The sequence below is a fragment of the Siniperca chuatsi genome, linkage group LG17 (genome assembly GCF_020085105.1).
Source record: "Siniperca chuatsi isolate FFG_IHB_CAS linkage group LG17, ASM2008510v1, whole genome shotgun sequence".
NCBI lineage: Eukaryota > Metazoa > Chordata > Actinopteri > Centrarchiformes > Sinipercidae > Siniperca > Siniperca chuatsi.
In genome coordinates, this window is record NC_058058.1 from 19,826,215 (window position 1) to 19,841,167 (window position 14,953).

At 40.1% G+C, this 14,953-nt stretch overlaps 2 protein-coding genes across 6 annotated transcripts; both read left to right on the forward strand.

Moving 5' to 3' along the window:
• Positions 1-661: 661 nt before the first annotated feature.
• Positions 662-5,707, forward strand: gjb9b (gap junction protein beta 9b). 4 transcript variants are annotated; one of them, XM_044171287.1, is made up of 3 exons: positions 662-823; positions 3,915-4,407; positions 4,764-5,707. In XM_044171287.1, the coding sequence occupies exons 2-3, from the start codon at positions 4,024-4,026 to the stop codon at positions 5,139-5,141; spliced, it is 762 nt and encodes a 253-aa protein (XP_044027222.1). In that variant the 5' UTR covers positions 662-823; positions 3,915-4,023; the 3' UTR covers positions 5,142-5,707. The 4 variants fall into 4 exon arrangements, with proteins under 4 accessions (XP_044027222.1, XP_044027223.1, XP_044027224.1 ...); XM_044171288.1 differs by lacking the exon at positions 662-823 and adding an exon at positions 848-1,055; XM_044171289.1 differs by lacking the exon at positions 662-823 and adding an exon at positions 1,102-2,703.
• A 289-nt stretch (positions 5,708-5,996) lies between these two features.
• On the forward strand, positions 5,997-10,829 carry pef1 (penta-EF-hand domain containing 1). 2 transcript variants are annotated; one of them, XM_044171285.1, is made up of 5 exons: positions 5,997-6,152; positions 7,227-7,473; positions 9,050-9,205; positions 9,748-9,891; positions 10,009-10,829. In XM_044171285.1, the coding sequence occupies exons 1-5, from the start codon at positions 6,132-6,134 to the stop codon at positions 10,236-10,238; spliced, it is 798 nt and encodes a 265-aa protein (XP_044027220.1). In that variant the 5' UTR covers positions 5,997-6,131; the 3' UTR covers positions 10,239-10,829. The 2 variants fall into 2 exon arrangements, with proteins under 2 accessions (XP_044027220.1, XP_044027221.1); XM_044171286.1 differs by having other exon boundaries at positions 7,227-7,374.
• The last annotated feature ends 4,124 nt before the right edge of the window (positions 10,830-14,953 follow it).

A 14,953-nucleotide genomic window follows, 5' to 3' on the forward strand; every position in this document is an offset into this window, starting at 1 on the left:
ATGTGTGTGTAAGGGCTGAGAAGATGGAAATGTGGGACTGACAGTTTGTGAAATTTGAATATAATACCTTAAGCGATTATGGGTATGTTTTTGTTTATCATGTGTGTTTGCTGACATCAGTGGGCTCATTAGGTAGGTAGGTAGGTAGCTCTTTATTTATCCCCCGAGGGTAAATTTCAGTCTCACAACGGCAGAGATATGTAGGGAATAGAAAATGAATTATAAATAATGAATAGATAAGGAACACAATAAAAAATACTAAGAATACTAATAAAAATATGTAAGATCTATGTGTAATGGTATGCATCAATATAGTATAACATGTATAAAAAGAGTGCAAATAGTGTCCATATGTATAGTCGGTATGGTATAGTACAGTCCATGAGGGGTGAGCATCCTGCTGTGGCCTCAGAAACCACCGAGTTGGCTGAGACTGGAGTCATTACGGCAGGCATCTTACACTATGCAGATATGTCTCCTGTCTGGTTATCCTGCCTGTTGATTACATTTTCTTTTGGTCTAAGTATCATTATCACATCATGTTCCATTCCCATGTCCAGCTGTCTGTTATACTTTCTCTTTCCTTTTTCTGACATTATCTCTCTGTCACTTCTCTGTCTTCCCTCAAAATACCCAGAGGCAGTTCTGCTCATGCAAAACAAGTCCAGATTGGAATTGCCAGTGTGTGAGAGTATAAATATAAGTATCTCAATGTGACACTCCACCTATCCTCCCATACTTGAACTCTTCCAGCAAGTCCACACCTCAAGGCCAACCCCCTCATAATATCGAAGTGAGTTAGCATCGAAGCTCTGTGTCTAAGGTAAGGTGCTTTGTCGATATTTTAAAGAAGTGTTAGACCAAGAAAATAGATGCAATGTAGATTAATTTTGGAATGTTATTTTACTTTCAGATGAATACTAAAAGGGATTCAAGAGGACATAAGATAGTGTAAGAAAACAGGGCACTAAAAGAGCAGGAATATTGTTCATTCTGTTCCTTTTCTATCCTACAACGAGGGAAGATCTTGTATGTCAAGAAAGAGCTCAGCCCTGGTGCGTACAAAAGAATGAGATTTGCAAAGACAGATAACTGGAAGTATTGCGAATAAAACTATACACGGATTGTAGTGCTTTACTCCTGCGGCTGATACTTGTAACTTTGAAAAATGGAACAAAGTCAGGTTGAAGGTAAAAAGAGAAAGAGAAAATGAAAAAAAGGAGCATTGACTCATACAGTCTTGCAAAAATGTTGCAGTTCAACCTGTAGAGCAAGTCACAATCAAGGATCTTTAACTATTTCAGATGAGATGAATTTGTAAACAAGGAGCTAGATATAGCTGTAGACATAATGGAGATCAATTAATGTAAGTGTAAATGGGTATTTTCTAACTAAGAATTATGTTGGCACATTTGGACATCCCTGCCTACACCTGTTTGTGTGATGAGAATGTTTATGGTTGTTGATTTCCCTCATAAGAATTGAAACTCTGGCACATTGTGTAAGACTCTTAATAAAACCAGGGGCATGCACTAGAGCTGCATTTGCATCGCACTGAGTACGGATATTGGAATCAAATGCATCACATAACCTGAGGTTTCTCAGTTTAGAAAGCATGATATGCCTCATCTGTCACAACAAAGAGAAAGACAAACACACGGCAAAGAGATAGACGAGGCCGGCTGGTGTCGGCAGGGAAGGCAACATTGCAATCTAGAGCTAATAGGAAAACAAATTGTGGTCCAGCTTTGCCATCTCAAGATGTAGTGTTGTCGTTTTTTTTCTTCCATCTGAATGTCACTTCAAAGTTTGTGTATGTGGGCATTTTTTATGAAATTGGGAAGCAATCACACTGATAAATCACATGCTCAATGAACACACAACTTGAATTTTTGTCAGGCCTCTGTGGCACTTCTAAAAAAAAATGACATGCCTGAAGATTCAAAACAAGTACACACATTACAGCCTGTTCTCTGTGTAAAACTGAGGAACATCATAGTCCCAAAGGCACAGGCTGAGATACATTTTAAGATTAATACCACTGGTTGTATTATCCACTTAGAAGGAGAGATAAAGTGTAGGTAGCATCAACAGTGATCGAATGTGTCTGCCTTTCAGTAGCCTAGGTTGTGATTCTGAAGGCATTCATTGAGTCAAGTCTTTTTATGCTGTGTAATTTAATAGTCAGAAAAGCTGGATGACAGAGAAAATAGCAACTCATTTGACAGCTCAATATGTCGATGGTGATGCCGAAATGCTGAAGGAAAGTGTTTCTGAATTCAAATACTCTGGATTAGACGAGACAGAATTGAAATGGAACAGTGAACAGCGAGGCTGTTATCCAACTTGTTCCCTGTCAGGCCGTGGGCATTCATCAGAATGAGATGTTAATGTATAAGAGAAGCATTTTCTTCTGTTTTTGAAAAGAAATCTTTTAGAAATCTTAACCCTTATGTAGCAGCAGATCCTCCTTATGTGTACACTTACATAACAAAATCTAATGTGTATTTCAATGGTATTTGCACTCCTCACTCAACAGTCATACCTGTCCCAAACTCCCAACCCAAACTAAATCTCTAAATCTCTTTCAGGTTTAAACACACATTCTGTAATGGACATGCATGCACACAGCAACATACGACACACCTCCAAACCCCAGAGAGAGAGAGAAAAAAATGGGAAGAGGATACACATGCAGCCAAAGTAATCTGAAAATACACCCACACACAAAGAAACACAGAGCCAGCTAACTATGCAGGGGATCTACAACAGCTCCATGTTTAAAGTCTGCACACGATCAGACCATTAAATCCACATGGTAATATTTCAACTAAAATCCCCTTTCTCTTTCAGAGCACGAGTCCCATGGTACGGTTATGGTATGCTTAACATTAACAAATGAAATGCTATCACTTAACAGTCCTTTGAAGAACCAAGACTGCAATGGGCATTTGGGATTACAGAGATGACTGCGTCTGCATGATCAGCCACACTATTCAAATACATGACTAATAGAGTCAAGAGTATTGGTCTGTCTTTTCAGCATAGGGAGGCTCTAATGATGACTCACTCATTGATGTGTAATGATTCAGTTTTGAAAAGGTAGCTGTGTGTAAATACGGGCAGTTACGACGGGGAAAATGTTTGTGAAAATGATGTCTGGTTGTTTTGTTTCCTCACAGCTGATCACCATTTCAACTTATTTTACACATCAGCTTCAGTTTATGTGCATTAGGGGTACTAGTCAGTCTGTGAAAACAGAGGAGCTTTGTCCAATCTGAGAAAATAACCCTGATAATGTCATGGTGGTGTCATCAGGGTTATGTCGGCTTGGATTTGGAGTCTACAGGTTTATAACACAAAGTCTGCATTATAAACTGGCAGTGTGGAGTTTGAAAGATGTGGATGTTTACCAGGCAGGGAGGGTGTAACAAAAGATGGTTGCATCATGGGAAATGTAGGATCCAGGATTTAGGATGTAGGATCCTTCTTTTTAAATCTGTCTCTCTTGAGTCCCCCAAATTTAAGAAAGTGCAAAATTAAATCACTGGAGTACCCATTAAAGGTCCAGTGTGTAACATTTAGGAGGAGCTATTGGCAGAAATGGAATATAATATTCATAAGTATGTTTTCATTAGTGTATAATCACCTGAAAATAAGAATCATTGTGTTCTCATTACCTTAGAATGAGCCCTTTATATCTACATAGGGACCGGGTCCCTTTCCACAGAGGCCGCCATGTTGCACCGCCATGTTTCTACAGTAGCCCAGAACGGACAAACCAAACAATTTAACTGCTAGATGCCACTAAATCCTACACACTGGACCTTTAAACCTTGCTGCAAATGGAGAGAGAGTTTTTCACTTTTAAGTGCTTGAATTACTAAAATTTTTCTTTTTCTTCCATTGCTCAGGTTCAGATCATCAGGAACCTCATCCCACCAACCCCGCCTGGTCTTCTGAGGAGCTCTTTCATCTCCTTTAGCCTCCTCCGTCCCCTCCTCCACCTCTAAGGCAGCAGTCATGAACTGGTCTGCATTGGAGGCACTCCTCAGTGGGGTCAACAAGTACTCCACCGTGTTTGGCCGCGTCTGGCTCTCCATGGTCTTCATCTTCCGGGTGATGGTGTTCGTGGTGGCGGCCCAGCAAGTGTGGAACAACAAGGACTTTGCCTGTAACACGGCACAGCCGGGCTGCGCAAGCGCGTGTTACGACCACATCTTCCCAATCTCCCACATCCACCTGTGGGCCCTGCAGCTCATCTTCATCACCTGTCCATCACTGATGGTGGTGGGGCACGTCAAGCATCGTGAGAGGAAGAACATGCAGTACACCGCCTTGCACAAGGGTGCTCATCTGTATGTTAACCCTGGGAAGAAACGTGGGGGCCTGTGGTGGACTTACCTGGTAAGCACGTAGGGAATGAAAGTTTATTTCTGGCCTTGCTGTAGATGACAGACTCAGCAATGCAGTGGATTGACCAAACTGAAGTTAGTCATTTTCTCCTGGTCATAAGAAAAAACAGTTTGGACACCTTTTGCACTTCTTGGCCCATTCAGAAACACGCTTCACCATCCCTCCAAATTGTCCTGAAGCTATATGAGTTATGAGCAAGCAATGGTTGAAAATGTTTATCTTTTTATTACAGATCCTGCATTAGGTCACTTGTCTTCTTTCTAAAATGCATCATTCCTCCAGTTATAATCCAACTCAGACCAGTAGTGACTGAAAAATGTGTCTTTTAATTCTCATTTATCTCATAGGTGAGTCTGATTTTCAAGGCAGGCTTTGATGCTGGCTTCCTTTACCTCCTGTACTACATCTATGATGGTTACGACCTGCCCCTCCTGTCCAAGTGCTCCCTGGTGCCGTGCCCCAATACAGTGGACTGCTACATATCAAATTCCACTGAGAAGAAGATCTTCACCCTCTTCATGGTAGTCTCCTCTGCTGTCTGCATCTTATTGTGTATCTGTGAGATGGTTTACCTCATCTACAAACGCATCCACAAACTCATTAGGAGGAAGACTGAGGCAGAGAGGCAGATGTTCAGGTCCAAAAAGTCAATCACAGTGGACCCTACAGCCTCTATCCACAACTGTATTAACTACAAGCCTGAGGAGTGGCTATCTAAGAAATAATAATGTACAATATGGCAGCGGTCATGTTGAAAAACTGAGCAAAGTAGAGTTTTTGTTTTGTAAATTGTATCATGTTAAATGACTTTCTGCAGTAATGCACGCCTTGTGCATGCAAATTAACCCCTCAAAAAGGATGATTACAGAGGAAGTTAAAGGGTTTAGAGAATTTTTTGGAATCTGTTATATCAGGTACTTGTTAAATAAAACTATCCGTATAAAAGACCCCCAGTGATGTAAATACAGTATGCACACAGAGCTCTTCCTTCAGGGGTAACACAGAAATCAGAAAGTAGAAATCACTTAAAGGTTTTTTGTTCTCAGATATATGCATCACGAAGAAAATGCTCTTTATTGTTCAGTAGTTACTTTGAATCCTTTTGACATTTTGTGTTCTCACACTATTAGATCATGAATGCTTAATGAAGGTATGATCTATTTATGAACAAATTCCAGATATCTTTTGTACCCACAAATGTGGTTATTTGAATTAAAAAGAATGAAGTAAGATTTTAGATAATACATTTTGTTTTACATTTTCTATTTATTGTTGTGATCTATAAAGTTATGTCACTGTTAAAATATTTCAGTGTGTATGTCTCCTTTGTTCTTTTTGAAAAACTTTTCACAATTATCACACATGAAACAGTTAATAGCTATCGATGAAGGGCTTATGTCTGACTGTGAAGATACAGTATGGGAATGGGAAAGAGACATTTTGTTAGAAAAAAATAAAGATGAGATAAAATAATATACACTGAAATAAAGTGAAATTAGTGAGTGGCTAACTCACTAAGCATTGGGTAATATTCCTGACAGTGACGGGCATGGTGAGTCCTGTCGTCATCACTTTTCCACTCTGCCGTCCAATCAGGGGACGCGGGTGCGGTTTTGATACATCCGGAAATACACCAATAGCTAGCTACCGTGAGCCGGACGGTGATGTATCCACCTTCACGGTTGTCTTGTTGAAGGAAGTAAAGTCTGTCAAACATGAGTTTCCACTACAGCCAGGTATCAAAATACTGCGTTGTGTGTTTGGTCTATGTTCATTACAATAACATGTTGCTATTGTTAAATAACTGTATTAGCTGTTTTTTTGCCTTGATATAACGTAACTAATGGTTTATGTCATAGAAACACAAGTGACGTTAACGTTAGCCATTCATCTGTCCGCTATGGATAGCAGTAAACAATGTTAATTGCTGCTATTTGTAGCCGTGTGTTTTGCTAACGTTATATTATATGTAAATTGCGCTAACATTGCTGGAGTTATAGTTCAACAGTATGTAACTGTTATAGTATTCACGTTTCTTAATTGACCAGGGCAGTCTTGATAATGTCTTGTTTATTCATGTGGAAGTCAGTGTGTTAGTACTTTTTAAGAGCAAAAGTAAAAGTAACAATACCTCACTGTAAAGATAGTCGACTACAAGTCCTGCACATGTAAAGTACAGAAGTATTATCTGCAAAATTTCAAAGTTAAAAAGTAAGAGTAGTGAAAACGACCCCATCCAGAGTCTTATATTAGGCTTTTATGTATATTAAACTGTTGGATTATTATTCCTGATGCATTCATCTGTAAGCAGCATTGAAATGCTGAATGGAGCAAGTTTTGTCTACTTTGTATTCTGGGTAGCTTCATATATAACAATGTATCATATTTTATAAACTAATTACATGCTTTCTAAGTCAAATCTTAACCTGCAGGCTAACTGTAGCTGCAAGAGAAATGTAGTGGTGTAAAAAGAATATTTCCAAATTTAGTGGAGTACGAAGTTGTAGAAAATGGATATATTCAAGTAAAGTACAAGTACCTCAAAACTGAATTTAAGTACAATACCTGAGTAAATGTTCTTAGTTACTTTTCGCTACTGGGTAGAGAGTTCTTCTATGCATATTGCCTACATTAGTCTATCTACAGTATATATGTGGTACTCAGAATGTAATGCTTCTAACTGTTGATGCTCATGCCTTTTTCATCTCACAAGAAAGGCTATAAGAAGCTGCATCTAGCCACACACAGCCCATTTATTGTTGTATTTATCATACAGTCTAAGTAAACTTTGCCCTTGTCTGCCACTGTAGGGCTATCCAGGAGGAGGCAACCCACCACCAGGTGCTCCATACGGGGGAGGCAGTGGTCCCTATGGGCATCACCCCTCAGCTCCATACGGAGCTGCATCACATCCATCAGGAGGTCCGTATGGCGCTTATGGAGCCCCAGGTCAGGGAGGTCAGTATGGGCCTGGACCAGGGGGTGCCCCCGGCGGGCCTTATGGGGGTTACGGGGGACAACCACATGGAGGACAGTATGGACACCATGCTCCTGCAGGTAACTATAGGCTGAGACCGGAGCTGTTTAAGCTTCTGCGGTACCTTGGCCTGGGGAAGTTGGACGGGCATATTCTGAACATGAGGTGACTACAGATAGGCTCTCATTCCCCTTTTTCATTGCTTCTCTCTCCTTTTCTCTGTCCCTCACTCTCTGCCAGGATGATGGATAGAAAATGACTTACGTTCCCAGACAGTCATGTAGAGACAGGGTTCAGTTTGTGCCCCTCAGCTGGATTACATGGCTGGAGTGATGACTCCAGTAATACTGAGTGAGGGCTAAACAGAGTAAGAGACAGATGGGTAAAGAGTTGTATGTGTGTGTGTGTGTGTGTGTGTGTGTGTGTGTGTGTGTGTGTGTGTGTGTGTGTGTGTGTGTGATTACACTGTTTCCTGTAGCAGCTAAGCCTAAGTCAGAACCTGATAGCCTATGTTGCTATCGCTCCCCACAGGGACAGAATCCATCAGGGTCTGGCCTGAAGTGTCACCTGTCCCTCTCTCCCCATTAATTTTTCTGACAATCAGCCCTCCCTCCACTCCTCCCCTCCTCTCACACCGTATTTTCTAACACTCCCTTTCTCTTCCTCTATGTATTCAGGTAATGGCCTTTTGCCCCGACACCATCTCCCTCTCGCTGAGATGACTTTTCCTCAACCCCTTGACCCTGCCACTAACTTTTTTTTTCACAACCTGTGCTATATGAAACACTGAGCATGTGTATAAGGTTGGGGAGGTATTCTTTAGCAGAATACCAAAAGGTTTTCGCAAATGTAGGGAGATTCATTAATCCTGAACTCAGCTGTTTTTCCCTTACTGGAAGAATATACAGTATTTTAATGAAATAAATTGGATAATGGAATTATTAGCTGTTATTTACAGCTGTCACAAACCAGTATTTCAACCTTAATGAAATGTGTTTGTTGGTATAATCTCACACAATTGTAATGTTTTATTCTCTTATCCACACATTCTTCCAGCGAGTAACATGTCAGTACTCTATCTGCTAACTGTTAAACTGTCAAACTGTTAGATGCATATAAAATGTACTTCATTGTAGGAATTATACTTAGCATATCAATTATATATAAAGTATATTCCATGTTATAGTCATTCTAACACCAAAGCCAAAAGATTGAGTCAAGCACACATGTATTATTTTTTATGATTAAGTTTCTGTCTGACAGTCAGCACAGTTTTATCTGTCAGACAGTAGAAGCGTGTTTCTTCATCGTTCAATAAATAAATAAATATTTTGCATCGGAGGGAGGCAGCCGTTTAATTTCCAAGAATCTTCACTGTCTTTTTCTTCGCTCTTTTAATATTTCTTTTTTCCACCCACACGTATCCGTTGCTCCTCAAAGCTTGAGAGCTTCAGTGAAATAATAACTGGTAGAAAATATAAGGATGGGAAATGATAAAGAGAATAAATCAAATTAGGTGGCTCAGACGGATTGAAGAAGAAGAAGAAAACAGTGATGGAAACAAGAGCATGCTAAGAAAATAATCTTCAAAGGCAGTCTGAACCAGCCCTCCTTTCTTCACCATCCTACTACTTCTCTTACTTTCCCTCTCTGTAGGTAACATCCCTCCTGGTGTTAACCCAGAGGCGTACCAGTGGTTCCAGACTGTTGACACGGACCACAGTGGCTTCATCAATCAAAAGGAGCTGAAGCAGGCACTTGTCAATTCTAACTGGTCTGCTTTTAATGACGAGACCTGCCTAATGATGATCAGTAAGTCATACAGTTGACGAATTGGTTATAAATGCTTTGACAGTGTTTTTTGGTGACCTAAATGGCTACAGTAAAGGAAAAAAAATAAGTTATTTAGGAAAAACAAATTAATAAAGTAGTAGCGGGACAAAGAAAGTAGGCTGGTTTTATATGTGATTAGCCACTTAAATCTCTCAAACTTCTAAATAGAAATCTTTTCTGTTTCTAAAAGGAGAAATTTAAGCAGCCAGGAGTCAGCCTAAAAAAATGACTGAGTCATGTTTGTCTTGGTGCCTGTCAGTTGTGTATCCCTACATTCCAGTTGTTTTTGCCAGGCAGTGACTAATGTGTTCCATTACCATAATGAGAAATGTGTGACTTTCTGTGTGCTACCTTTAGATAGCACAAGGAGAAGATCCATGGTGATGGACGATGGGCTTGCATGCCGAAAAAAAATGCCCTTCACATTTGTGCTCTGTTTCGCAAGAACGTGGAACAATAACCAAAGAAAACAGTCCAAATCGTGTTCGAATAAACATGCTGTGTTTTGTATTTCCTGTTAGACATGTTTGACAAGACGCGGTCAGGTCAAATGGACCTGTTTGGCTTCTCAGCACTGTGGGACTTCATGCAGCGGTGGAGAGCGCTCTTTCAGCAATATGACAGAGACCGCTCAGGCTGTATCAGTGGCACAGAGCTACAGCAAGGTAACCCTGTGTTAAAGATGCTACAGTTAATTGAAATACGGAATGAAACCCAAGACTTAAAAATTAATCTTGAAATGAATCTTGTTTCTCTTTCCTCTATCCCTCATCTCTCCTCAGCCCTCGCTCAGATGGGCTACAACCTGAGTCCCCAGTTTTCTCAGACATTGGTGCAGCGCTTCACCGTGCAAGGCGGGCGACCCGGCATCCAGCTAGACCGCTTCATCCACGTGTGCACCCAGCTCCAGACTACAACGCAGGCCTTCAGGGAGAGAGACACTGCCATGACGGGAAACGTCCGCCTCAGCTATGAGGATTTCCTCTCTGGAGCCATCACCAGGCTCATGTGAGCCTCATTCCACTGACAGTCTCTCTGAACTGTGGATTCACAGTATTATTCCATGTTCAGGTCATTTTTTGCTCAGTTTTCAATGCTCTCTCATAAGTGCCCCCACCTGTTGGTATTTATACAGTATATCAGCCAGTACACATTATTCCATGGCTTGTTGCTGTAAGTAGATAAAGCCTAACGCCCGGGCCACACCGCCTACCTCTACCTGTGCGTGGCAGCTACCTCGCTGAACTGCTGCGGTTTGCACGCGTGTTGTGTCCACACAGACAGCGTTGCTGCTGCGGCGCTGCTACCGCCAGCCCTATCTTTCTACACTGAGTTTGCCTTTGATAATGGCCATCAATTATAGAATGTTTCATTTTATTTCATTAGAAATTTCATTTATATTTAGTTTAGACAGAGAATGAAGGCATTCTGTCCACAGAAACGCTAGAGGGCTTTTAATTTGAAACAGGTACAGGAGGTGTTGAGCTAAACAAAATGTTTTTATTTCTTTCATGTCTGTGACAGTCTACAGATATAGATATAATCAGTAAACATGCCAAAATGGTTCGGAATGCCAAAAACAAATAAATGCTTTTGTATCACATTTTGATGTGTTCATATTCTTGATTGAAAACCATTCACACTAATAAAAAAATATATTCCCTACATTTTTAAGTTTTGATATATATCTATATATATATATATATATGAGGCTACATACTGTACGCAGTGTTTAATCTGTGTCTAAAGGGTAAATATTGTATAAATGCAGCACCATGGTAATAGAAATGTGCCAAATGTATCATATTTACAGTAATATGACAAATTTGGCACATTTCCATGAGCTTAGTTTAAGGTTTTTTTCTGCGAGAACAGTAACTGTGAGTACTTAAATGGAGGAAAAATTGAATTGATATTTTATTCCAGCAAAAGTGCAGTTATTACTGTAGTGGACTATATTTTCTTTACCAGTTATGGCTAGTTGAAATCCAAACCCTACTCATGACCTTTGACCTCAAAATACCCAAAATTGCTACTCATGTCTCCCTTTGTAGGGTAGATTGGCTGCACAAAAGAGCAAGAGTCTCTGTCTTCCCCTTCCACATCTGGCATTTCTTTCCCTCACCATCTGTTACTCTGCTTGATCACAGTTTGTGTCAAGAGTCCTCCTGCCTCTCCTCGTCTCTTCCCAAATCAGAGGGAAGCCATCAAATTCTCTTGTGCATCTCTTTTGGTCATACCCCACCCCTGTCTCCTCCTTACGCCTCTCCCTCCATCTTAATCTGAGGCTAAACTTAGCTGTCCCAGATCCTTAAGCACACTTTGTGTCACATTATTCCCCCCAACCCCACCGTTCTGTGGACACATCACCTGAACATGGATGTGGTTTAGTGTCTGGACCGCTTTCAAAAATGCGTGTTTGGACACTCACAAGTGTGGCCAAAAGTGCACCATGCTTGAAGGTTTCAGCCCATAGAGAGCTTTGCAGCAGCCCCTTTTCTGGCTTATGTGATTCAGCAGTGATTTAACCAAAGTCCTGATTGTCATTTTCTTTGTAATGATGAAATTTCCCACCACTAACCATGCCTGACATCTGTAATTAGCTTGGGCAAATAGAGCAGTTCTATGGAGCTTCAGTTAGTGAGGATGTGACGCTCCACTCTTGTCAGCCCCAGTTTGTGATTTGGATTGATAAAATGGTTTTATTTTTACACACAAATTTTGGCTAGTGCAGCTCTGAATCTCATTTACTAATAAACAGGATCTGATGAAATAATCCTGGCACTGCTATGGTTGCTGGTAAAGCAGAACTGGCACTAGTGATGTTGTTTTCCCGCAGGGGATGAGCACATTTCACTTTATCTGACAGGACTGATCAAATGCCAGTTCTGGCAACTACAAGATGGACAGCATAGAGGGAGGAACTGCTTAAAAGAATCATTTTGAAGCATGAAGCATAATCACCCACACAGAATCCTGTTAATCACAATAATTTCAGCAGTCATTTGAAGTAATGATAATGTACAAATTTGGATATAGCTTCATTTTTTTTAAACTTTCTGCATCTGCACAAATGAGCAATGAGTCAGAACTGGTCATCACTCCATGACAGGCTGCATGCCAATCGCTATAGATCAGCCCTGTGCCCTGCACACTGCATTGGTATAGTTTTATGGAAAACTTTTGGGCCTGGGAGCTGAAATATCAGTGTCATCAATCATGTAGAGGTTTAAGAGAACGCTTACAGATTCACTACCTAGAAACCACAGTAGCATAGAGGAATAATTTCTTCCCCCTATAGTCAACTGCTGGGTGACTGAAATATACACAGTTTCTCTGCATCCCTCATAAAGTAAACAAAAGCAAAGCAACTAAAACAGTTTGTGTCTTTATACGGTATACCAAGCCTCTGAATGTGTCTCTGTCTGCATTGAGCCAAAATGTGCTTTTAAAAAAGAAAACTATCGTGGCATTTGAGGGGTTTGTCATCCAAGAGGGGTAGCTCACGCCTTGTCAGTGTATGACACAAAACTGGTGACAGATCTGTCAGCCTTTCATGAGTGTTCTGTGAGAGGAGGATTTTGTGCAAGAATGCCATCAATGTTTGGACACAGAAAGAGGTGGTATTTTTGAGGCTCCCAGTCATGGAAGCCGTGGAAGGGACAAACATCCATGTAGAACACAGTTGCATTTGACTGTATAGTCACAAAGCACATGCTTTTTAGGTTATTTGTTTAGTTCTACAGCTTAATAAGACCTATTTGAATAAAATTCAATTTATTCTTGTGGGGAAAATGTTGTTTCAGTTGTCAGGATACACAAACGAATAAATTACTTTATTAATGCTGCAATAAGAAAAAAGAAAAACCAGGAAAGTCTGGTTTCATTTCAGTTAGTCCACATTTACATGATCATCTGAAGCTGAATGTACATATTTTTATTTATTGTCTATAACTTAATTATTGTTAAGTATTACACAATTTATTGGCACGATCTACTATCAGTACCTGTAGTAGTAGTAGATATTGTTGATTCCCTTTGTGTTTCCTAAAACAATAAACAAAATGTAAACGCATGTTTTGGCATTCCTCATCTCAAAGTAGTGTACGATGTTTACCACTAGGCGGTGGTAAAACACTGAGAAAAACGCAGGTAAAACCTTCTTGGTTACAGCAAAGCGAGGCTCAAACTTGAACTTTATCGAGAGAATTTAGAGAGAGCAGAGCGTTTCAAGTATCTAGGTATCTGGTTCGACAAGAATCTTACTTGGACTACTCATATTGGAAAAATTGTTGAAAAGTGTAAAAAGGTACTAAATATTTTAAGGTGTTTGAGGGGTAGAGAGCGGGGAGCAAGCAGGATTTCATTATGCGGCAGCATAATTTACCAATCTGCATCAAAAACATTATTAAAGAAGTTAGATACAATACAAGGCCTTGAGACTCTGCTGTGGTGCCATAAAAACTACACCAGTATCAGCCTTGCAGGTGGAAATGAATGAAATGCCACTGGAAATCAGAAGAACCAAATTAGCGCTAACATACTGGGCAAACTGAAAGGGCCACAAGGAAAATCACCCTACTCAGAAGTTGTTAAAACCGTGCCAAGAGAAAAACAAACAGATCAAGAGCTTCAGTTGGACGATAGGAAATACAGCGAATGGAATAGGGACAGGGGATATATTGTTAAGCCCCACTGTACTGTTCTCTGTTGTCCCACCTTGGGTATTGGAGAGATAGTGGTGGACCTGCACCTTCTGGAAAGGAAGAAAGAGAGAAATATAGATAGGAACCCAGTTAGCAGATATGTAGAGGGAAATTACTCTGAGTGTATTAAAATATACACTGATGCATCAAAAGTAGATAGTAATAGAGTAGGAGTTGCATTCATAATACCAGATTTAAATGTAGTGTCAAATAAAAGAGTTAGTAACAACCTTTCAGTATTTACAGAGGAAATGTTGGCTATTATTTTAGCCCTTGAGTGGACAGAAAGCGTCAAACCAGGCAAAGTTTTAATAGGTTCAGATTCTAGGAGTGCATTAACCAGTTTCAAGAGTATACAGGCAGAAGCAAGACAGGACATTATGCTGGAAATAACCCAAACTATCTTCAGAATTATGGAATACAGGAGTAATAGTGAAATTCATATGGATTCCAGCATGTATAGGGGTAGAGGGAAATGAACTGGCAGACAAATATGCAAAAGATGCAACTAAGAAAGTAGAAGTAAATATGACAGTAAATTATCGTAAGGCTGAAGTTAAAAGCATAATCAAAGTAGAAATCGAAAAGAAATGGCAGGAAATTTGGAATATGGAAACTCAAGGTAGACATTACTGTATTATCCAAAAGAAAGTAGGTAGAGGCAAGTAGAAATGAAGGAAACTAGTAGAACAAAAAAAGAAGAAGACATTATCTCGAGAATGAGGTTTGGGTATACTGGTCTTAATAACACATTTTAGATAATTGGTAAACATGGGACTGGTATGTGTGAGTATTGTAATATACAGGAAACAGTGGAACATGTAATTATCAATTGTCCTAGGTACCCGCAGGAAAGACAGATGCTAAAAAACAGACTGGGAAGAGATTGCATCAAGTTTGGAATGTTACTTCAACTGAACTCAGGACATGTGGGGCACAGGGCAATATTTAGTTTTTTGTAAAAGACAAGTCTTAGAAGAAGACCATTCAGATCCAAACTCCATTTCAGAAGGTGGCGGTA